This window comes from Sinohyriopsis cumingii, chromosome 19 (genome assembly GCF_028554795.1).
Source record: "Sinohyriopsis cumingii isolate HCF-2022 chromosome 19, ASM2855479v2, whole genome shotgun sequence".
Lineage (NCBI taxonomy): Eukaryota > Metazoa > Mollusca > Bivalvia > Unionida > Unionidae > Sinohyriopsis > Sinohyriopsis cumingii.
The window spans coordinates 773,778-799,827 of NC_142979.1; the positions used below are offsets into that span (position 1 = coordinate 773,778).

The window sequence follows — 26,050 nt, forward strand, 5'->3', positions numbered from 1 at the left end:
GGCACACTAAAAAGATACCAAAGTCAATTTTCCGGGGTTGGTTTGCATTGTAATAAAATGACCTATGTATTTGATATCCTGTCGGTAAGTTTAAACAATTAATTTTTTGCTCCATGCCAGTTGTGTTTATCACCCGGGCTTCTATTTGTTTACCATATGTAATCATAATTGATGTTTGCAGGTCAAATATTATACACAATAATAACTTGCTTTAATAATACTTATGTAACCCATGCTAGCAAAAAGATTATCATTTGCACTCACATTGAATGCATTTTAAAATAATGATTTTTTTTATTTGCGAGATACCGACTTATAGTTAACCTGGATACAATACAATCAGTTTGCAATAAGTAACTTATCATGCGTAAATGGCAGGTGCCTTCATGCAATCGGGTGATACTTTCGTCTCATTTGTGATTTTGTTATTTGTCATAAGCGATACACATATCACTAAGGATGCATACGCAAGCCGGCATCCGCTACATATACGGAGTTCGTGGATATATATTTTTTAAAGATAATTTTCGCATGATGAAAAAAGAAGGAATATATGATAACAATGCAAGGTTAATTTCTTTCATTTTATTTTCAAACAAGTGTATGTTTATCAATTTATTTAGTGTGTATGTGTGGGGGGGGGGGGGCAAAAATTAAACACAAAATTATTTCCTTTCTAATTTGTACGGAATAATGGAGCAAATATGATTGACGATATTGACCAGTAATGACAAGCTTTGAATTTACGCGCGCACACACTAAGACAACTTGAAAAAATAAAAACAAACAATAAAATTAACTAGTAAGAGTTTCATGTTGCAGCAACTAAATAATGACAAAATGCTCAGCATTATTCTCTCTCTCTCTCTCTCTCTCTCTCTCTCTCTCATGTGTCATCTAGTATGTATTGTATGCAGCTGTGTTACAATGTGAAGCCTAAATATAAGTATATTTGTTATAATATCTCATGTACACTACCCTTAGCAAAATGTATACGTATTATGTAGAGTATTATCTGTTACGTATTTTTGTTTTATAAATGATTATTGATAATTTGACCGGAAGACTTAAATTGAGAATGTCGTTGTGTAGATGCATATATTTGTTAGCATAAAAAATGTATATAAATATTTTAATTAGAACAAGCAAGATATGTCAGTTTGTGTTTTCTCTCATAAATATGTACGTTACGAAGTATGATTATTTTCTTTCAAAGAATATCAAAATAGCTTGTTTAAATTTAGTGTTTTTTTCTCCCTAAAACCTATCGTACATAGCATCTACTTTTTTGTTGAAGAAAAAGAACGTACAAACTATTGTTAAGTTTGGCCGAATTGTATTTCAAGTTGGGCCGAATTGTCTTTGGGCCAAATTCACTATAATCCGGCATAAATTATACTACTTTCCCATCCCTATCCTATTAGATCCCACAGATTAAATACACTCTTTTCTGGTAAACATGGTTTTTCGGAAAAAGAAAGAACGCTTTTTCCTCATCATTACTCTTTTGGTTACATCCGTATGCAACACAGTGCACCATATTTGCTGTACAAAAGCACGATTGTACGCTATACCACATAGACATTTACGTGGGGAAATTAAGCACTTGAATGGCTAGGTTGAATAGAAGGGATAAATGTACGTCATATCCGGTTTTGGTACGCGGAAACTACCGATTGTTTACGGAGATTGCCGAATAATTTTTTCATTTTATAAAGCGGAGTTTTAAGTCTAATTAAACATTTTTATGGTGTGCATGCATAACCAATGCGTTTTGTTTATAACTATAATAATATCACACGTTTGTACAATATAGGTGGCAGGTGACCTTTAATTAAATTGGCTTTATTCTACAGTGGTATTTTACTTTCATGGCCCGCATATTATGCAAGAAAATGTAACACATTATCCTTTAATGAGTTTTCTTTGTCTTATATATATATATATATATATATATATATATATATATATATATATATATATATATATCCAACTAATCATTTTCTTACAATCTGATACAGATGTTTGTATCAGCTTATGTGTCACCAGTCCGACGAAAACTGGAAACTACTTCAAGATGTCACATAAATTACCCCCAATTCATTAAGATCTAAAGAAGTTAACAATAGCTATAGAACTGAAACGAGTGTATTATTTTTTGAAAAGTATGAGCAGTTTCGAAATTTGTACCGTAGCAAAAGTCCAACAGTCTTTTCAACAACGTATGAAAGCAAAATAACTATCCACAAGTCGTTTCGTAACGATCGCAGTCCATCTTCAAGTCTCACATCGTCTGCATCCAGTGTGAACAATGAAATCGCTGAAATACTTCGGTGCGTAAAGCAGATGAAAAGCAGCATCACCCTCAACCACTTACATGAAATAAATTCTCCATCATGAAGGGTAATTCAAATTACTAACGCTGACATCGAGTCAACTCAGCGTGAACACGTTCATGAGAATGTGTGCGTGCGTGCGCGCGCATTTATGTATGTGCGTGCTTTATTTTCTTTAAGCGATTCTGTGTTACATGGATTTCAAGTACTGATAAAATATCTAATCGATGCTTGCATGTTTTAATAATATCAACAAGATATGCAGTTGTTCTTTATATAACAAAACGTTTGTTGTACATAAACATTTTACTTTTAGAGTGCTCCTCACATAAATAAAAAAAAATTAACTTTGTTGTATCGAGAGTTTTGTTACGAGAGTGTTTTTGATCGAAATAAAACATTTAAGTTTCTTTTAAAAAATTAGTCTTCAAGATATTCAGACTTTCAAAAATTCTGCGTGAATGTGCAATCGGTATAATTATTGCGGAACGTCCAATGCTTATGTGTTCTACTAGCATATGAATATGCAATCTGGATAATTATGGCGGGAAGTCCAATGGCCATGTATAGTACTTGCATAACTGTGAGCACACACAGCGACTTCAACCAATCATGAACTCTTCAAACGTCGAGTTACTCGACAAACAGTCCGGAATTGGTAGAGTGTTTATAATTCGCCAAGACTTCCATACAAGGACTCAGTTTAGCACCATTAAAACGTCATTCAATAAGGTAATTGCATTGTATTCCCTTGTATATCTCTTCCACGACCACTCATTCATATATGTTAATGATACAAGAACAAAATCAAACTCGACTTCTCTCACATTTTGAACTTACCTATTGTGTTTTCTTGTCAGGTCAAGTTGGGGACTGGAAGAATTGGTTTACTGTTGCACAGAACGAGCTCTTTGACGCAGTGTATGTCGAAAAGATGAAAAACTCTCAAGTCCAGTTTAAATATGCATTATGACATACATTTGGAGTAAAGACAGGGTAATAGTCAATGAAACAAGCGCTTCGTTTCAATTATATCTACAGCGCATTCGTACATAGAAAAAAAATTGTATTTCAACAAACATAATATTTTTTTACTTTTTGAATATACATTGGCTCCTATACTCTTGTTGAGTCCTTGTCTCATTACAACTTGTGATTCAATTATAATTCTCTAAATATCAGTGAATCACACACACACACACACACACACACACACACACACACGCTACATAACTGGTACATTTCATTAGATGACGAACGTGTTACTTAGAATTGATACTGTTCATTTTCATATTGAGGATTTTTTCCTTCTAGGATCAAAGAATATTTTTTATTTTAATATTTTGTTGCCTTTGACGATAATTTCAATATGCAATAAAAGAAATCACTACTTATATGAATATCAAAATAAATAAACAGATTGTATTTTCGTACCTATGTATTCACTTGATGTACTATAATAAATGGCTTTAAAAATAATCTCTTTACTTGTTAGCTTTTTAAGTCTGATTTTTTAGCTGTTACAAAACTCATTTCATAATCCTAGTCCTGTAAATTCTTGCTAACTAAAACACACATCCAAACAAGGGCAGGCTTTTGCAAAGATACACAAATACGGATACATGCACATGTCGATGACGTGTTTCATGTCGAGCGAGTTAATTACGAGAGAACCACTTTTCCGGCGTAACGGTGACGGTGGTATCAGTAATATTTAGTAGCTGCGTTTAAGTGGTTTTTTAATCCAATAGAAGTAATATTATAATTAATCCTTAATATGTTATAAATTTCTGTCTTGCCGGAAGCGGAAATATACGTCATGCATATGGCGTTTATAAACAAGACTTCGCGTTCCACGAATCATTTGTTTCAGTACCGTACCTCATTGCCATCGGATAAAATCGGATCTCCATAGTCCTACGCGTGGATCTGACAGACACTGAAAAAGTTCATGTTTTGGTAACGTTTAGAATTTCCAGTCCACTTATTTTTTAGTATCCTATCAGATAAAGTATTGCAAATTCATGTTAGGGAGAGTTATAGATTTTAATTATATATTCCAAATGACGCGTGTCGCTTTCAGAAATTGAAAGTTGGCGTTTGACTGGTGAACCGTAAGGTCAAAAGAACATGGTCCCTTATTATTGTCCGTCAGATATACACGTAGGACTGAGATCTGATTTTATTCAGATTGGTATCGTTCTATAGCGTCGAGCAAACCCCAAGTTTCAGAACAGAATCTGTAATTATAGGTATTCATGGAAATATGTCACAAAATAAATAATCGAAGACAAGATTTATTCTTGTTTCCATTGACGATAAAAAAGTAAATGTGAAAATAGCATAATATATTTAAAAAGTAAAGTGCAAACCAGGATTTCTCGATATCTCTTGTTTACGATATAGAAAGTTTATTTTGTGCAACTCAATACGTCAAAAGCAAATTTGTTTCCCAGGAAGAAAAAAAACATAAAAAGTATCGATTTGTGAAGTTAATTAAAGCTGAGTTGCAATAAACCGACAGAGATTCAAACTGCATCCCTTTAGAAAAGACAGTATTTATTCGATCGCTAAACAATCGTTAATAGCTCTGATGTCGTCAATTGGGGCACTGTGAATTCACCATTTTCATGGAGTACCAACTTTCTAGGATTTTATGGTTGTTGCAGATCATGAATGCAAAGATATAAAACAACAGTTATTTTCTGTTGAAACAATAGAACCCCTCCCCGATATACGAGTTTAATTAGCAGCAAAATTGTAATTTTTCACAAAACCTCGAAAATTTATACATGAATTTACAGTATGGGATAAATGAGTCCTCACCCACCCACCCCTTTATACAATCAGTCGTGGGCGGCATTAAGATTTATTTTAAAAAGAATTCAAACAAATACACGAGATGTTTTCTAAAATTATGAGTAACAACTGTATATAAAAAGAATAAAGAAAACGTTAAAAACAAATTTGTTCCTGTATTTTGACAAATTATTTGGTGCTCTAAAGGTTACTCAATAATCTGGAATAAATTTTTAAAAAAGTAACAATAAAGATCAAGAATTTGTATTGCTTGCCACTCTAAATTTACATGAATTTTAATTTAACCTGATAATAATCGTTGCAAATGCACATGTGTTCATTCGCGTTGAAGACAATATTTTTTATTCCTTTTAGATATAAAAGTGACTGCACCCATGAGTTGCAGGCTTTGTGAGAGTCAGAGAGCACGCACACACAACCTTCCGTAGCAGTAAAAAGTGAATGGGGCTTCAGATTTTTGTCAGATACTCATAGTAAAAATATTTCTTTTTAAGATCTCATAATTATACAGGTATAGTTGGGACTATGTGGATAGGCTTTAGAAAAGCATTTTACACGTGTACAGTCGGGACAAAGAGGGTATGTTTTAGAAAAGCATTTTACAAAGGTATTGTTGGGGCTAAAAGGGTAGGTTTTAGAAAGGCATTTTACACAGGTATAGTTGGGACCAAGGGGGTAGGCTTTAGAAAGGATTTTACACAGGTATTGTTGGGACTAAAAGGATAGGTTTTAGAAAGGCATTTTACACAGGTATAGTTGGGACCAAGTGGGTAGGCTTTAGAAAGGGATTTTACACAAGTATAGTTGTGACAAAGAGGGTAGGTTTTTAAAAGAGCATTTTATGTGTACAGTCGCTTATAACGACTTTGTATACTACCGTATTATTTGCTTATAACTCGAGTTCAGACCCAGATCTGCCTTCGCAAAATGTACTGGCACATGTCGAGCTGTGTTGTTTGCAGTTGGGCTAGACTGATAAATACATACGATGCGTCTTGTCCTTTACTGGGGCCCCGAGTGGCCGAGTGGTCTAAAGCGCTCACCGTTACGGATCACTGCCATCTCACCTCTGTCTGTGTGGGTTCGAGTCTCGGATTCGGCCAATGTGGAAATGTGAGAAAGCTTGCCAGTAGCTTCTCGAGGGTCGGTGGTTCTTTCCGGGGATTTCCCGGTTTCTTCCTCCACCATTAATACTGGCCGCCATGTATAGCCTATCGCGTGCTGAAAAATGGCGTTAAACCCTACAACAACTACAACAACAATTGTCCTTTACTTAACATAGGTGGCTATACGCATTTTTAAAAAATCTTGAGTGTGAAATAGAAATCACTACATTTGGAAAACGTAAATGTTCTATTATTAAGGTCTTAATAATGACACTTTTAGAATTATCATAACATACATTAAGAAACGGGTAAATGGCATGAAACGACAAAAAATTACAGGAAATTATAAATTAAATTTGTTTTCTACGCACAACTGTACAATAACCGTATGTGCTCACTTATACATGTAACTAGAGTCAGACTAAAACCTGCAGAGACCCAGATTAGCAATCGCATGATGTGCCGACAAATCTATTTCTTTATAGTTTGTAAAGAGTTATCAGTGGAACAAACAATGTAGACCCTTATCAGCCGGTGCATTATGCGACGGTACATCAGTCTGTTTGTTGTCTGCAGCTGGACTAAAGTTGTAAGCGAATATATACGGTGATTGAAAAATACTTTTTATTGTAACATGAGAATGGCGGTTTCAGTATTTGCAATGAATTCAATTGAGCGTAAAGCAAAGAAGTAGAATACCGAATTGAAAACACCAAGGAAACACAAAGTAACCGTTTTACAAATTATCCTGCATTATTGTCGCCAGGGTAGAAATAAAGAAACTAAATACACTATCGCATCTTCTCACCCATTCACCTCGCACGACTACGTTGCCCTTAATTTGCACATTTCCACAACTAAGATTTTCCCCTTCTAAACTAATTTCTGTCCTTGCATTTTTAGCCTTTTCTTCGTTTTTATTCTAACTTCATTTATTGTTGATCTGAAAGAAAAATGTTATTGACTTACCTGGTTCAGAACGACTACCGTCAACATCCTATAAAATGTAACGTCGCTAATTAGATTTTAAAAAAAAACAATTCATGTTTTCACGTTTTTGCTGAAAGTCGTCAACCAAGCCTAAATAAACCAAACCATAATTTCAAGGGGTGATGTGTAGGTAGGTGCTAGTATGCACTTGGACAGAGATTACATTAAAATGGATGCGACTAGGCTTTACAAAATGAGGAATCAAAGTGAAGCGCAAACGCTTGAGCACCAAGGATAAAGACATACATACTTCAAGTATTAAAATACTGCAACATGCTTCCATAAAACGTACACAAGAAGACAAAGCTTGATGACATATGCCTGGCTACAATGCATAGTAACAACATCCAAATATGCAAATAAATGTGAAGCAGTGTTTGAAAAGAACATCTAACGTATTAGGACTGAGTTCAGATTAGACCGGATGGTATTAGACTTTACAAACGATCCCACGACAAGTACATGAAAGACTAATCCTGCAAGTAAATAATGCAAAACAGTTTACGAAAATCATATTTTCTAACAACATTTAGAAAATATTTTAACAGCGAATGAAACTTGTCTTCTTGTGAATAGAAAAGATATTTCATAGTTATACATACATATATATATATATATATATATATATATATATATATATATATATATATATATATATATACTTCCACTTAAGAGACCGCTCCGGTGGCTAGTGGTTAGAGCATCCGCCTCGGATGCGGGAGGTCGTGTGTTCGATCCCCGACCGAGTCATGCGAAAGACTTACAAAAATGGTACTAACAGCTCCCTCGCTTGGCGCTCAGCATTAAGAGGTTAGTGTTAGGACTGGTTGGCCTTGTGTCAGGATAATGTGACTGGGTGGGACATCCTGTTACATGTCTGCGGCATGATGCCCCAGTGCTAGACATCACTATAAACTGTCACACTGCAGACATCGTAGCGATATGACAGAATTTTTTTTAAAGCTACGTTAAAAATCCAAATCACACACACACACACTTCCACTTAAGAATTTACGTATACAGTTAATGACGACGTAATTTCTGGTTTGTTTAGTAAAAGTAAATGCTAGCATCTAAAACAGAACAACTGAAAATGCGCAACATACTGTGATCGCGGGAAAATGATGGTCCATTATTTATTTGAGTTTTTGCAGCTATAATGTTTGCTACAAGTTTAAAGCAGTGCCATAACTTGACTAGATGTAGCGAGTCGCAAACATATACATCAGCACGCGTATTTCGTTAATAGTCTACAACCAAACACCTACATCAACAACGTACGTTCTTGTATGAGGCGCCGTAGCGGACAAATGCTGGTCCAATCAGAACGGCGCCGTTGAAATTTTAATGTAATATTTCCAGAATTCCAGTTTCATATGTTGTATGTAAAAAAGATTTTGTCCTTAAAGTTCCATTTTCTAGGTCGAGATTTTAGATTGTATCTATTGAATTAAACAGTAGTGGTTGAAAGTTATATTTTCAATGTCGAAGTTTTAGACAGTCTTTTGAAATACACGGCGGTGGTTGAAATTTCAATGTCATACGTCGAGAATTCCTAATTTGCGTATTGATTCAAAGAGTTTATGTTGAAAGTTCCATTTCATATGCTGAGTATTTATATTTTATTTGTTAAATTACACAGCGTTGGTTGAAAATTCCATATCCAATGTCGAGCTTTTAAATTGTATCTTCTAAATTACACAGCGGTTGATGAAACTTTAATGTCATATGTCGAGAGTTTCAATTTAACATGTTGAAAAATATTGATTGTGCTGAAAGTTCCATTTCGTATGCTGAGTTTTTAGACTGTATCTGTGCTTTTCAGAATTTTTGTTTTTATATGGTGAAATGATGTGTCTTTCGAGGCCAGTGAAAATAGATATGCGATACTTCACTTGGGGCCGATGATTTACCAAACGGATACGAATATCTTCATAGTGCTAATGCCCCTTTTGTTCATTTAGTTACTAGAGGGTGATGACTGCATATATATATATATATATATATATATATATATATATATATATATATATATATATATAAAATGAACCGTATCTTGGAGTCAGTCAGTTACCTTAGGCTGTTTCATGTCTGTGTCGTACTAACCACCTCGCTGGTTTTTTTTGTTTTTTTTAGCTGTTGGTGAAAAATGTCTTTTTGGTTCTAACCTTCTCTTTGGGCATTCATTTAACTGCGGGTGATGGTTGTCTATGTGGTAATAATCATCTTTTGGTGTGTCAATTAATTGGGTCTAATTCGTCTTTGTCGCACAAGCAATCTCTTGGACAGTCATTTACCTACGACTGATGTTACGTGTTTAGGCTCGGATAAACAGTAACACAGAAAGAGTGAAAACAACAAGCTTTTTAAAATTTAACAAATAATTTATTTCCCTGTGAAAATTCTGTAAAAATGAAAAAATAAGAAATTACGGTTTCAAGAATTAAATCCAAAACTAATCTAAGAATAATCCACGAATTATTTTGCAAAAGTCATAGTAACAAATGTTCTAATAATTTCAAGTTCGAATCCTGATGGAAAATCCAAGATGGATGACGATGACGTATGCTGTAGTCAGTAATGTGCTTATCTACAGTTCCTTGTAGAAATACAAATAATGGCACACCGGTGTTGGAAATCCAAATTAAATCTGTAAGCAGTATCTTTCCAAAAGTTCTATATGAGCACTCTTCAAATATTTCCAGAGAATAAAGAATTAATCTTTTTGAAATCCAAATGATCTGAAGATAATTAACTCAAAATCTGGAAACAACAAAGAAAACAACTTGATACCACGTGCAAAAGCCCAAAAACTGAGAGAGAGAGAGAGAGAGAGAGAGAGAGAGAGATCTAAAACAAATGTTATATTGCATCATAAGACGCATTTTTCAAAATTCCCCCAAGCTGCGAAATCAGAGGGGGGTCACGTGATCATGTTTATATCATGTACACACAATATGGCTTTGATTAGACCAATGATTTTATTCTCATAATAATAAAAAAAAAGGTGTTAACTTCTTAACCCACGTAGTCCCTTCATGATCTTGACAACAATCAATCATTTTAAAATAAAATAGAACTTTGCTTACTAATTTTGAATCAAGATCAGCTTCCAGGCCAACACCTGGTGTTTATGAAAAGAAGATATGTTTGTAAAATGTTTTCTTTTAGAAAGGTGTAAATGATAATTATCTTTTATTGAAAATGGGCTTTTTCGTAGATGAAAACTACTTTCATATTGTGAATATACACATGATTGTGAGAAAAATTGTTTTAATTTTAACGATCTTGTGCATTTAAAAAATGCTTCTGCTAAATTAATATTATCGCTTACCTTGGTTCTCGGACAATATGATAACCCCTTACCTAGAAGAATGTAATCACTATTAGTTAGAATTCGCTTAGAAATGTTTAACATATTTTCTTTTCCTCTTTCGATTTCCTTTTTCCTTTTCTTTTCTTTCCTCTATCTGTTGTATTCTAATAAATCTCCTATTCTTTCTTCTGCTTGTATTGTCTGCAACAGATCCTTGCAGGTTTCCATTTTTCTTTGTATTGTTGCTATTACGGATATGTTGGATTACTGTGTAATTTTCTTTGCCCTATTGTTTTATTACTGTATCTACATAGGTTGCCTTTTGTGTGCCTGGGACTATTACGTTTTTTGCTTGATCATTTTTGGAATTGTTTTGAATGGGTCTATCATATTTTTCTGTGTGATTTGGTTGATAGGTGTTTCTTGCTTTTGGCAACTCTTGTTCCATTTTATTTTCATTTCTTGGTTGTTGTTTATTCCGTGAGTGATTTTTAGCTACTGTGCGTTTATTTTTAACATTAATGAAGTTAATTTCCTCTGCTGATTTATTTGGTTGTTGATTATCTTTTTTTGATTTCTCTCTAGTAATTTTTTTTATACTGATGTTCTTCGTTGTAGATAGATATATAGATATAAAGACAGACAGACGGATATATATATATATATATATATATATATATATATATATATACAGACAGACCGATAGATAGATAGATAGATAGATAGATAGATAGATAGATAGATAGATAGATAGATAGATAGATAGATAAACCACTATGATAATTAAATTATTTGCTAAGTTTTACAAAACTTTCGGCTTTTTTGCTTCTTTCTGGCACCTTGTTTGTAACAGATTGTCAGTTTCTAAAGCAAATGTGTATTTTTTCTAGACGGTAGACTAGCGGGCAGTTTGTTAATGTACGATCCATGTTTGGATTTAAATAAATTATCTTGTAGAATTTAATTGTTTTTGTCTGTTTGCAAAATCTACAGATTAAGTCATAGTTTGATTATACCTTATCCCCATAATCTTTAAAAATTTGTTCTTGCTGTTGTCTTTTGGGTTTGTTAATAGTTAAAACCATTAGTATTGCAAAGTAGGGTGATAACATAATATAACATAATATAATATAATATAATATAATATAATATAATATAATATAATATAATATAATATGATATGATATGATATGATATGATATGATATGATATAATATAATATAATATAATATAATATAATATAATATAATATAATCTTTGTTCGATACTATATAATATAGTTAGTGAACTTTCTTTTCTTATTTGCCAACAGAGTACAACGAACAATAATAGATTGTATTGGATGCATCTGGTAGTCAAACTGATCAAAATTAACTCATCTTGCGTCAGAGTTCATTTGTGTCTATCTTTGCTGGACGCTTTTTATTTTCTTTTAATGACCCTAGACAATGTCCATAAATTATATAGCTTATACTACTCGTTTCGCAAATGCCCAGTTTTAATCATTTTCAAAAAAATGTTTCCTTATATCTGCCTTGGAGCAACACTGGGTCATACATGTGTCAGGCATGAGTGATTATCACACTGGGTCATAGATGTGTCAGGCATGAGTGATTATCACACTGGGTCATAGATGTGTCAGGCGTGAGTGATTATCACACTGGGTCATAGATGTGTCAGGCATGAGTTATTATCGCACTGGGTAACAAGTAAAATTTGAAGAGCACAAATTTAATCCGACTGCATTCCACAATGCAGATTACAATAAAGATATGAGACACAAAACAAGACAATGTGCTTTAACATATGACGTCATGTAGAGATAACGCTAGGATAAAGCTGGGTCATATTTCACCGTTCCTTTGAAACGTCGTAACTTGTAAGGCTTAGCACACGCCACAAAAGCTCTCGTATTTTGGAAATAGTTTTTTTCGTTATTAAAACATTTCCAATGCTATATTTATCTCCATAATCAAATGATCGCCTTTACAAATCTGCTTTTTAAATAAATTATTTTGTGTGGCTGTTTTTCTCAAACAATCTCACGACTCTCTTCAAATATTTATTTTGAAAATTTCTTTTTTTTCCTCTTCTTTTTTGTTTTTGTTCTCAATACACTATACACAGGCATGATATGGCTAATAATGTATTAAAAATGCCGTTATAGTTAGTGAAACTGAGACAAAAACCAGCTTCAAATAAGACTCTTGAACTTTTAAAATTATGAAAACAATCAGTACAGCGGACCTTGCATTTAACTTAATCTTTCCTTAGGACAAGATACACTCTACATTTTCAAACAGAAAGTAAGATATAGAGCACAACTACTTTTGAGTAGATATTAGGAATTATTTCCCAAGTGAAGTGAAAGCATTGTATAGTCATTTTTTTTTTAAAAGCAAACACGATCGATCTGTAGCGTTACTACATCCATTGAGAAACTTGCAAAATGTTACAGTACTTTTGGAACAGCGCCTTTTTGTACAAATTTAGTTAGTACCATTACTGCTTCAAATTGTGTATTTTGTCAACTTTATGAATGTGTTCCAGCAAAAATCAAGCGATTTTTGATTTTGTCAAGACATTTTTCCACCAATTTATACAATGAACATTCTGTCTGGGAGCATTGTGGAAACATCACAGAGTGGTCATATCTAACAGACTTCAGAGCAAGCATCTTTAAGAAAAGATCGAAAGGATCGTGAGTTTCCCTGTAAGCATTTTGGTCCTCTATTTACCCATATTTTGATCATCACTGGCAATCATCATTTATCGCTAGTTGGAATGAACTGCTTCTTGATCAATGACGCAAAGCGACCATGATCCCATTCGTCAATGCTCTCAAAATACTTCTTTTCCACCAGCAGCAATACATTTGATATTCAACCATTTGTCAATAGTTTTAGATTTAAGCTGTGTTGTAAACTTATTCTGTATATCTAGTTTATTTTATTTAAACCCATTTTTATGTTTCTTGTTATTTTTTGGTAATAATTCATTTGTTTTTATAGTGTTTGTTAGACTTTTTTTGTTTTATGTAATTTTGTATGCATACTGTTCTTATTCCTTTATGTGTGAACTTAAAGTTGTAAAGCGCTTGGATATATTTTTTTAAAAGATTAATCGTTCTATTAAGTCATCATCATCATCATCATCATCTTACTATTATTATTATTATTATTATTATTATTATCATCATCATCATCAACATCATTATTCTTATTATTATTATTATTAATTATTATTATTATTATTATTATTATTATTATTCAATAGCATCCTTGACGTGTGTAAAGTTGTATAAATATTTGAATACGATTCGTTCTGTAATTTTCAGACACAACATTATGATGAGATTGATCGCTAGTTTGAGCCAAAAAATCTGTTTCGTTTCCTGTTCACTGCCATTACATGGGTAACTTTCCACTGATCGTTGTATGTAATGGAACTAAGAATTTATTAATAAGGATGCGTTTCGGAAATACAACTCTCGATAACCAAGCATTTCAGTAGTCTGCGATTGCTCTTTTCTAGAAAAAAACGTTGCTTAAGTTCCAGTTACTTTCCTCAATATATTTAATATACGTAAATATCAATGACTGATTTTTACCGATCACATGGACCAACCTCTCAGCGATGATGGTGATGATGATTTTATCAGTTTTTGCACATCCATATCTCATGTGATTTTTTTATTAAGAGAGAGAGAGAGAGAGAGAGATTCTTTGCAGGATAAATTATGTTTTAAATTCATTAATATGTATGTCAAAGTGCAGTAACAACGATGGAGTCGACCTCTCCGGTGGCCTGGTGACTAGAGCGTCCGCCTCGAATGCGGGAGGTCGTGAGTTCGATCCCCGGCTGAGTCATACCACAGACTTACAAAAATGGTACAACAGCAACCTCGCTTGGCGCTCAGCATTAAGAGGTTAGTGTTAGGCCTGGTTGGCCTGGTGTCAGGATAATGTGACTGGTGGGACATCATGCTACATGTCTGCGGCATGATGCCCCAGAGCAGGACATCACTATATACTGTCACACTGCAGACATCGTAGCGATATGACTGAAAAATTGTTAAAGCTACATTAAAAATCCAGATCACACACACACACACACGGTGGACCCAGAGAATCATGACTTGAGTTCTGAATGTGCTCACCAGTGAGATTTATTTTCACTTTATACGTGCGTGTCCTCTAAAATATACACTATTAATTAATTAATTAAAAATGAAGATTTTAGAGGACACTCTCACGTATAAAGTGCAAATAAATCTCACTGGTTAATTCTACCGTCTAGAAAAAAATACGCATTTGATTTAGAAACTGGCAAACTGTTACAAACAAGGTACCAGAAAGAAGCAAAAAAATCCAAAAGTTTTGTAAAACTTAGCAAATAGTTTAATTATCACATTGTTCAAATATCTATCTATCTATCTATCTATCTGTCTGTCTGTATATCTATCTATATATATCAATCAATCTATCTATCTATCTATCTATCTATCTATCTATCTATATATATATATATATATATATATATATATATATATATATATATATATATATACACACACAACGAGAAACATCAGCACTGAATATGACTAGAGAGAAATCAAAAAGAGATATCAGCAACTAAATAAATCAGCAGAGGAAATTAACTTCATCAATGTCAAAAATAAACGTGCAGTAACTAAAGATCACACATTGAATAAACAACAACCAAGAAATGAAAATGAAATGGGACACGCATCGCCAACAGCAAGACTTTACCTATCAACCAAATCACACAAAAGAAATAATAGACCCATTCAAACCAATTCCAAAAATGATCAAACAAAAAATTAATTAATTAATTAATTGATTAAGTAATTAATTAAGCAGGCAGCTAATCAATTAACCAATTAATTAATTAACGATTTAGCCTTCCGAAATGCAGGCCCGGATTAAGAAAGCGGTGGGGGACATAGTGGGCATACCGTTACATTCATGTTGTTTTAATACAAAATTTGCAAACATCCGGATCAAGGTGCATGTCTGTTCTTTAGATGAATATCATCACCACACCATTATTCAAGACTTTACTTTATTACATTCAAAATTAACCTTGCATGTTTATTAACAAGCTTACAATAAGCGTTGGAATAATGAAATCATCTCTGTCCATACACCCATAGTTCTGTCCGTCCATCATGATAACTCATCCTACAGTTGTATAGAGAATTTAATGAAACCTGGTGGAACTAGAAGAGTCTTTGTTTTCTTTCTCCCCCACCCCTTCTATTTTACGGCAACTAGAAAACCTAACTGGGTCAACATACAAACACATGTATGGCTACAAAATTTCATGTCTGCCCCCAGTGTAAGTTCATTATTATGTATACAAGATTTTGTAACATATTTCGAAAAGTAAAAACAAATTAAATCTATTTTAAAAAATGTAAACTTGCTGTATAGTCCTTAAAATCTAATAGTGGCATCTACATAATAATACAAAGGTGCCAATTAAATTTCATTTGTTTATCTAAAGTGAATCTTACTTAAGCCTACTTATACTGTTATGTCAAGAAAGCTAAGCCTGGATTTACTTATATGGCTTAAAAAAGAGAGGGAAGGAAAGACAGGTTACTATACTTCTAATGTTGATAATTATATTATGTTGCAAACGTTTCAAAAAAAATTTTTTTTTTTGGGGGGGTGTCCTCATTTTGAATGGTATAAGCATGAGTTCCTATTAGATGTTTTCGGTCACCTTTTTCAATTTTGTTTTCATTGTCTATTCGCATGTGTATTGTTTTCTTGATTATATATTTGTGTTCCCTTGTTACATCATTCGATTATTTTGTCATGGAACAAAATCGTTTTATTGTCTGAATTATCGGGTTACCGTGTCCTTCACTTGTTGAGGGTAAAGCTTTGAAAACCTTAGACATAATGCAGGTGAATTTATACAAACATTTATGACAAATAGTGGTGTGAAATCTTATAAATATATAAATTTTCATGGACATTTTATTTTTATCCTCGATTTCGTTTGTTTTTTCTCTGCCTCGACCAACTTTCTCTTTGATATCACCAGTCAACCTATTTTGAACTCTTAAGATTTGAAAATAATGTATTCGTAATTTAGTTAGCGAATATATTCAAAACTGAATGATCGAATGCTGGAACATAGGAACACAGGAATTTATGATCAAGAAGAAATACACCCCTTGGTATTGTCACATAGACCCTATAGGGCAACAAACAGCCATTTTTTACATAAAAGTCCCATAGACCGTATATCGTCCCCCTTTACTACTTATATATGTTCTTGCAGTCGATATAGTTGAGTTTTAAGAGCACTCGTGAGTGAGATAACATTATCGTTGTGCCGAAGATCAACAAGGAAATTCGTGCCAGATATATGGGCTCTGGTATGCATTTAAAACGTTGTACGTAAGACTTCATTTCGACAGTGGGAATAATAAGAATACGAGTATCGGAAGAGAGGGGTAAGTATCTGGAAGGGGGATGTACACGTGGGTATTGGCGTCACTGGGGGGGGGGGTGCTGACTGCACCGGGTGACACCATTAGAGGGGGTGACACCAAAATAACTGTATACAAAATTTTGAATTTTTGTACAGAAAGGGGTTCCATGGGGTTGACACCATTAGTTACCGCACATGACTGTCTATACAAAATTTTAATTTTTTGTAGGAAGGAGGTTCATGGGGGTAACACCATGAGTTACCGCACTGGGTGACACCAATCCTTGGGACGCCATTGCTGTACATGTGGGTTAGATAGGTCAGATAGGTATTTTGATCTGGAGGCAGTCAGCGAAATGTATCATAGAAAACAGTTTGTGTGTTTGATCCTGTAGCGATCAAACCAGTGGTAGCAGGGGAGGAGTACTCGGTTCTTGGTATTCAAAGGATGATTCGATAAGGTGTGTTTTGAAGTTTTCAAGTTTCTGTAGAAGATAGCTCATACGAACCAGACAGAAGAGAATTACATTAGTCTAGTCTAGAGAGTACTAAGGGACACACAAGTGGCATCAGTTGTAAGAAAAGAGCTGAATACCTCTCGATACTTAGAGAATATGGAAAGTGCATAAGGATACACAGTGCAGGATTACTCATTAAGCATGTTAAGCACGTATTTAAGGTACCAGCCCAACTGGGGCACCAAAAATGATTCAAATTAATTGTTGATGATAAAATTGAAATGAATTATATATGACCAGTATATAACCATTTCGATCTGCATGCACGAGTATTTGATTTAGAATGATCACAACACTAGTATTTTCCCACCTTTTAGCTTTTAATATTGTTTTTTGTTGTGTCACGTTTTTTGGGGGTGGGGGGGTGGGGGGTGGGGAAGGCACCATAATAATTTCAGTACTTAGAGCTTTGGAAGGCCTTAATCCGGTATTCAGGATACTTGCTATAAAATTACAAGGAAATGTGGCATACTATAAGAATGAATGTAAATCTTGGTAAGAGCGAGTCGGTCTGTCAGTAATTGTGTGTTTTCAACAACAAAAAAAGACTGTTACTTTGCTTTTATCCCGCGAACGAATGTTTGTCATTAAAAAGCGTTATGTGATTGTGTGTTTTTATGACAAAATATATCTACCTGCCGTCCTTCCTTTATCGGTTTGTTTGTAAGTGTCGTTGCGCGACTGCGTGTTTTCTTTTAAACTAATACCCCTTTTTCCACTCCTTCCATTATTAATTTATAGCTGTCAAAGTCCAATTGTGTGTTTGCATGATAAACCCGTATTAGCATGTGTCTGCCCTTTACTGTTATGTTTGTAAGTGTGTCAGTTCTTTAGCTGAATTTTCATTTGCTATTTCAAACAACATAACACCGATAATATTATCATTAGAAATATCAAAACTGAGAACGGAGCAAACATTTCGAGAAGTTTACTCTCTCTCTCTCTCTCTCACTGAATCAACTGATCTTAGTTTAAATGTTTCAATTCATTTTTTTATTTTAACAAAAAGTTGTAAACGTAATATTTTGAGAATCGAAACTTGCACTATATACAAAATCCTTGTGACATTCCTTGAAAACTCAATGAGCAGACGACAAAAACGATGTGTTTGTCCTCTATGAATTTTTAACGATAGAAACATGAGATGTACTTAGAAACATGTAAAAAAAATGAAAATAGGTTTTATTTGTGATATCTTTTCTCTGAAAAAATCGGGCTTTAATTTTTTTTAAATGTTTATATACTTTCCAACCTTTTGAGTCTGAAGTTGTACTATTTCTAAATGACGGGCCATAATGTATGAACAGCTTACGCTAAACAATAAGTCATGTGTGTGTACAACAGTGTATGTATATTCTTTATCAATGACGCTTTAAATTCCTTTTAGCCCATTTACTGATTTGGGGACCGATGATTTCATAAAGGGTGGACAGAGGGCATGGATTTTCTTTTGAGTCGGAATATAATGTTTGCTGTACATCAAGACAGTTCGCTGGTTTTCTTTTCTGGCTAATGCAGTTACTAAATATCTACCCTATATATCCGAACAAGATTATCTCTTTCAACTAATGGAGTTACTGAATATCTACCTCCGAGCAAGATTTTCTTTTTCAACTATCGGAGTTACTAAATATCTACCTCCGAGCAAGATTATCTTTTTCAGCTGATGGAGTTACTAAATATCTACCTCCAAGCAAGAATATCTTTTCAACTAATGGAGTTAATAAGTATCTACCTCCGAGCAAGATTATCTTTTTCAACTAATGGAGTTACAAAATATCTACCTCCGAGCAAGATTTTCTTTTTCAACTATCGGAGTTACTAAATATCTATCTCCGAGCAAGATTATCTTTTTCAACTAATGGAGTTACTAAATATCTACCTCCGAGCAAGATTATCTTTTTCAACTAATGGAGTTACAAAATATCTACCTCCGAGCAAGATTATCTTTTTCAACTAATGGAGTTACTAAATATCTACCTCCGAACAAGATTATCTTTTTCAACTATCGGAGTTACTAAATATCTACCTCCAAACAAGAATATCTTTTCAACTAATGGAGTTAATAAGTATCTACCTCCGAGCAAGATTATCTTTCTCAACTAATGGAGTTACTAAATATTTACCTCCGAGCAAGATTATCTTTTTCAGCTGATGGAGTTACTAAATATCTACCTCCGAGCAAGATTTTCTTTTTCAACTAATGGAGTTAATAAATATCTACCTCCAGGCAAGATTATCTTTTTCAACTATCGGAGTTCCTAAATATCTACCTCCGAGCAAGATTATCTTTTTCAACTGATGGAGTTACTATATATCTACCTTCGAGCAAGATTATCTTTTGCAACCAATATAGTTACTAAATGTCTACCTCCGAGCAAGCTTATCTTTTTCAACTAATGGAGTTACTAAATATCTACCTCCGAGCAAGATTATCTTTTTCAACTGATGGAGTTACTATATATCTACCTTCGAGCAAGATTATCTTTTGCAACCAATATAGTTACTAAATGTCTACCTCCGAGCAAGCTTATCTTTTTCAACTAATGGAGTTACTAAATATCTACCTCCGAGCAAGATTTTCTTTTTCAACTAATGGAGTTACTAAATATCTATCTCCGAGCAAGATTTTCTTTTTCAACTATCGGAGTTACTAAATATCTACCTCCGATCAATATTATCTTTTTCAACTAATGGAGTTACTATATATCTACCTCCGGGCAAGATTATCTTTTTAACTATCGGAGTTACTAAATATCTACCTCCGAGCAAGCTTATCTTTTTCAACTAATGGAGTTACTAAATATCTACCTCCGAGCAAGATTTATCTTTTTCAACTAATGTAGTTACTAAATATCTACCTCCGAGCAAGATTATCTTTTTCAACTATCGAAGTTACTAAATATCTACCTCCAAGCAAGATTATCTTTTTCAACTAATGGAGTTACTAAATATCTACTTCCGAGCAAGATTATCTATTCAACTAATGGAGTTAATAAATATCTACCTCCGAGCAAGATTATCTTTTTCAACTGATGGAGTTACTAAATATTTACCTCCGAGCAAGATTATCTTTTTCAACTAATGGTGTTGCTAAGTATATCTACCTCCGACCAAGATTATCTTTTTCAACTAATGGAGTTACTAAATATCTACCTCCGAGCAAGATTTGCTATTTAAAATAATGGCGTTACTAAATATCTACCTCCTAGCAAGATTATCTTTTTCGAGCTATGCGAGAACCGGAAATCTTTGTCAAGAAAAACAAAAACATGCCAAGAAAAGAATACTTGGTCTAAAAAGAAAATGCTGCAACTCCCTACCCACGAAAATGAAATGGTTTGCCCTTTAGTGCATGAAAAATAATTCCAAATCTGTTGCGTAATAAACGAACTTTTATGGTTTTCCAGCCTTGTTCAAATTAGTGGATTCTGAGTGAAAAAGCTGATGTCTAATATGTATTGAGCCATTACAGAGAATAAGAGGAAATATTGATTGAACTAGGAAGCTGCATGACATTTTTTTCCTCGATTCTGTAAATTCAATTACTAGATTGTGATAATACCATACGACTGTCAAATGATTTTCTGACGGTTTACATTCCGCAAGGCTAGAACACTAACAGCCTGCTGTATAGATTCTTAGATATTGGCTTTGAGATAAACACGGTTTCAGACGTGTCACTTGTATGCTGTTTTTCGCCATCGCTCATATACAAAGCTTACGTTAGGTCTCACTGGACAGTTTATCTGGTGAATTTTCATACGACAATGACCTATTGCAGAAAAAGGAGAATAATTTTACACTGAAGATACAAATTAAAACAAAGTAATGATTTTTGTTGAAAGCATGCATGTGAGAGTTTGACTGCGGCAATCAGGCTAATTCCTTATACAACTCGTGGCTTTTATACGGAACCAATACTGCCACCAACCCCTCTTTATTACATTCATTTTTACAGCAAATAGCTATTTTGAATATTTTCCTGTGACAAGGCAGCTAAATAAATCAGTATGTGCCTTATGCATGAATGAAATTCACTAGTACTATAACAAATTAGCATACTTTTCACTATCCCTCGACCATCTTGATTTTTAGATATTTACCTCTGTAGCACACATACGCAAATACGTAAGCCAAGTCGGCAGTTCATTTGCAGCCCAAGTTACGCATTTGATCTCCAATGCTAGTCTATTTTTTTATTGTTGTTGTAGGGTTTAACGCCATGTCTCAGCACACGATAGGATATAAATGGCGGCCAGTATTAATGGTGAAGTAAGAACCCGGGAAATCCCCGGAAAGAACCACCGACCCTCGAGAAGCAACTGGCAAGCTTTCTCACATACCCACACTGGCCGAATCCGAGACTCGAACCCACGCAGACAGAGGTGAGATGGCAGTGATCCGTAACGGAGAGCGCTTTAGACCACTCGACCACTTGGGGCCCCCCAGTGCTAGTCTAACTGTGACAGGCAATCACCAAACAAGCCAACCCATTTTCAAGCCTAACTCAAAGTAAATCTAAACCACATTACAGAGTTAGCTTATGTGCGAATTTATAAATGCTAGGCTTATGATAATTAGGTTCATGCCTTCTACCTAAAAAATTAGGGAGGTGTCAAAATACAAAACTATCCAGTGAGACCTTATCTTGGAGATGGAAAATAGAAATAGAGCAGGTATTCAGTGGATGTTTGTGTAAAGCAATTTCTGTTTAAAGCTATTTAATGAAACACATACAGAATAATATCTATATGTCTATCTATATAGTTATCTATTTGTCTGTCTGTCTGTCCATTCGTGCGCCCAACTAGAAAGCGATTGTTATTTTACTATCAATATATACATGTCAGAGGCCAATAGGCACAAGTGTAAAGAAGAAAGTGAGTTCTTTGTTTACATCTTCTATCCAGTGCTTTATTATTTGTTCAAAAATCACCGGCCATACTGCAACATTTTTCTGTTTACATCAGATTTGCATTATATGAATAAAAGTAGTTATACTCGCACAAAAAGAATTTTTAAAAATTATAAAGTGTAAAGAAGAAATAATAATTTGATTACTCAAACTTATCTACGATTTTCCACTTACAGAGTACGCTAACCGGAAATGACATGCATTTATCCCCACAAGACGATGTACATGCTTCTTCTTGTTAAAAAATAAAACACTATAAACTATGGAAAGGAAACATTTAGATTAAACTATTGGACACGAATTTAATGTTCATTCTTATATTGATGTGCGTGCACGACTCACTAGATTGTGTCACTTTCAAAACTGTTCCATTGTTTAAATTTTGAAGGTAATGTACATATTAAGTTAATTTCCTTCTGTTAGATTTTGATACTCAACACCAATGAGAAATATATTAAATACCTATGACCTTCCATATTGGACTGGTAGTCTTTCATTTCTCTGTGAGTGACAGACAATTACATAAGTAAAATGTTCACACCTGTATGCGCGACGTCACCGTTATTTTGATTGCCCTGTCTCTTGTCTCCGATGTTGCCTATCGGAATCGGATATATGGTTGTTCAAAAAATACTTAATGCCATATAAAGATTCGTACCTACGCAGGTGCCAGTGATTAAGAATCAATACAAGTAAGAAAGGTAATATTTTATGTTTTAAAACATTGTACTAAATGGGAGATGAACATTTCTATCGGAAATTATAAGTCAATTTTCCTGTCAATGTGTTTGTTCACCTTTCGTGGATCAGATTGTTTAATAATGAAGCATACGTGTATCTAAGTGATGGATAAAAATAGGTCAGAACCGACTTCCCTATATTGGTGATATCGATATTTAATCAGCTCCAGTAATAACGGTTTGCGAGTATAATTGCAGAGTCAGGTTTGGCACTAACCCATTCTCGTCCGACAGCACTAAAAACTATATAAAAAAATTCATAGCGCAGTATGTTATATACAAAACTACTAGTTTGAAGAAAAAAAGAATTACAAGAGAAAACACAGCAACTCATTTGTTTGGCAATATTACAACACTAAAATAAAATAATAAAACACTTTCTGCGCACAATGCAGCGAAACAGCGGCATCCTAAGTCAAGTAGTGCACATTCGATGCACACTAACCGCTGTGCAAACAATAGTTTAAGAGTTTGTACACATTGTTATAATGCAAGAAAGCTACATCGTACTGTGTTTTTAGAGGACGGTGATAGAAAGATTTAGAGAAAATACATTTTTGTTTACAACTTTGGATGGTAAAGTGTTGAAATATAGCACCCAGATGATTTAAAGTGTTCGTTTTTTAAATTTCAAAAATCCGATACTAACCAAAGTTTTAAACAAAAACCAGGTTTACAGTTTGCTTTCAGTGGGGATCTTTATACCTTTCAGCTTATTGCTCGTGGGCTACTCAGGAAAAAGGTATTGACTCTCTGGGTGAATGTAATTTTTATAAATATGTCGTTGCATTCTTAGTAAACGAGTATATGGTTACAAACTAAGTAACAGAGAGAATCAAAACCAACAAGTTTTGTAAAACAAAACAAATAATTTAATTATCAATGTTATAAATGACAGGTAATAAACAGAATAGTATTTGCCTTAAGACAAATGTCGCGTTAAACACAAAACATTAATTAACTATGTTTTCTATGCAGCATATTAATATCCACTCCAAGTTGTATAATTTATGTTTTTGAAAAACCTGCTTAAGAAGTTAATAGGGCCACCATCCAACATGAATATCAAGGTTGCTATAAAACCAATTAATCCATATGACCACCTGATATATGGGGCCCCGAGTGGCCGAGTGGTCTAAAGCGCTCGCCGTTCCGGATCACTGCCATCTCACCTCTGTCTGCGTGTGTTCGAGTCCAAGGCTCGGTTAGCGTGGGTACGTGGGTACGTGGGAAAGCCTGCCGTAGCTTCTCGTGGGTCGATGGTTCTTCCCTGGGTTTTCCAGGGTTCTTCCTTCACCAGTTATACTGGCCGCCATGTATAGCCTATCCTGTGCTAAAAAATGGCGTCAAACCCTAGAACAACAACAACAACAACTACCTGATATGACACGGGTTTTTACCCGACAAACATTACAGCTCCGGTTGCCTAAGTGGTTAGAGCATCCGAATCGGTTACGGAAAGTCGCGGGTTCGAACCCCAGCCAAGTCAAACCAAAGACTTATGAAAATGGGCTCAGCATTAACAGGTTAGTATTAGGACATGATGGTTGAGACACGATGCTACATGTCTGCGGCGTGATACGACTGGACGAGACATAATGCTACATGTCCCCAGTACTGGACAACACTATAAACTGCCACACTGCAGACATCGTACCGATATGACTGGAAAATTGTTAAGGCTACGTTAAAAATCCAAATCACACAAACTCACGCACACAGACAAAACTTTACAGCAAAATTTCATCTCTTAAGACTTAAGGCTTTGTCTCTTTGGGTTTAAAATGGCGTATGCTTGCACAGCTTTTATCGTTAGATACCTAGCATGACATTTGCCTCCAACTCAGTGTAAACTTAAACAAAACACGATTTACCATACAACATTAAGCGCCTGGTAGCGCCTAGCACGCTTTATGAAATAACTACTGAGGTTTACAACTGGTCCGAGGACAGTCATAGATAATGAAGACATCTGAACCTGGCAACACGTGCATTTTTATACCAATTAAGAGGCAAGGGTCAAGTTTAAAGTTAATACTTATATAAGCCTTTGAGACTGACCAAGAGTTTAACTATGATACCTGCAGCATTATGTCTTAAATGTAACGAACATGATTAACTAACTAAGACTTCAACTGGAGATTTTGAAAATATTTTCTAACGAGGGTAGTGAGGTGTTTTTAGAATTTAAAATTCACACTACTATACATGTGTATTTAATTGTCTTTTTGAAGCCGACCTTTAATTATGCCGATCAAGTATCTCAAGGACGGTGCAGGAGACGTTATACGTGTGCTTGAAATAGACGGTTACTACTTTCCCTCAGTTGATAAAATCATTCCGAACCAAGAAGAAGTGGTCCAGTCCATAAATACATGGAAAGCTAGAAATGACGACGTCATGATATGTGCGTATCCCAAAGCAGGTATGTGCATTGCAGTTCAATTCTTAGTAGAAGACTGTTTATATTCAACTGCAAAATTTACTTTTTTAATCACATTTTAAAACTAGCGAAAGAAAAAGCTTTATTTATACAATATCAAGCACAATATGACCATCAGAAAATACTATTAATATGTTATATGCGGAAAATGAAGGAAAACGATGTTCATAATAGTATGACTCTATGGTCTTAAAATAAGCATTACCCAAGAGCGAAAGCCAACAAGTTTTGTAAAATTCAACAAATAATTAATTTTACCTAGAATACAATGTGAAAATATAAAAACAATTACGGCATTGCAAATTAAATCCCAAATAAACATAGAATGGCAGTAGTAAATGGGGTGAGATTAGCGACAATGGGAATTAGCATTACAGAGACCCCTGGGTCAG

The 26,050-nt window shown here is 34.3% G+C and overlaps 2 protein-coding genes across 6 annotated transcripts in view; both read left to right on the plus strand.

The window, feature by feature from the left end:
* The window catches only part of LOC149775029 (sulfotransferase 1B1-like), a 40,734-nt gene extending 36,919 nt beyond the window's left edge, over positions 1–3,815 (plus strand). For both annotated transcript variants that reach the window (XM_089944366.1, XM_089944365.1), the window contains exon 6: positions 3,197–3,815. In XM_089944366.1, coding sequence (XP_089800492.1) covers positions 3,197–3,309 — 113 coding nt within the window. In that variant the 3' untranslated portion in view covers positions 3,310–3,815. The remainder of the gene's footprint in view (positions 1–3,196) is intronic.
* A 13,102-nt stretch (positions 3,816–16,917) lies between these two features.
* The window catches only part of LOC149775030 (sulfotransferase 1B1-like), a 44,250-nt gene continuing 35,117 nt past the window's right edge, over positions 16,918–26,050 (plus strand). For 2 of the 4 annotated variants that reach the window (XM_089943796.1, XM_089943799.1), the window contains exons 1-2: positions 16,918–17,061; positions 25,450–25,640. In XM_089943796.1, the coding sequence (XP_089799922.1) occupies positions 25,463–25,640 (178 nt within the window). In that variant the 5' untranslated portion in view covers positions 16,918–17,061; positions 25,450–25,462. Of the gene's footprint in view, positions 17,062–17,275; positions 17,501–25,449; positions 25,641–26,050 lie in introns of those variants that run through there. The other 2 variants (XM_089943798.1, XM_089943797.1) reach the window with 2 other exon arrangements.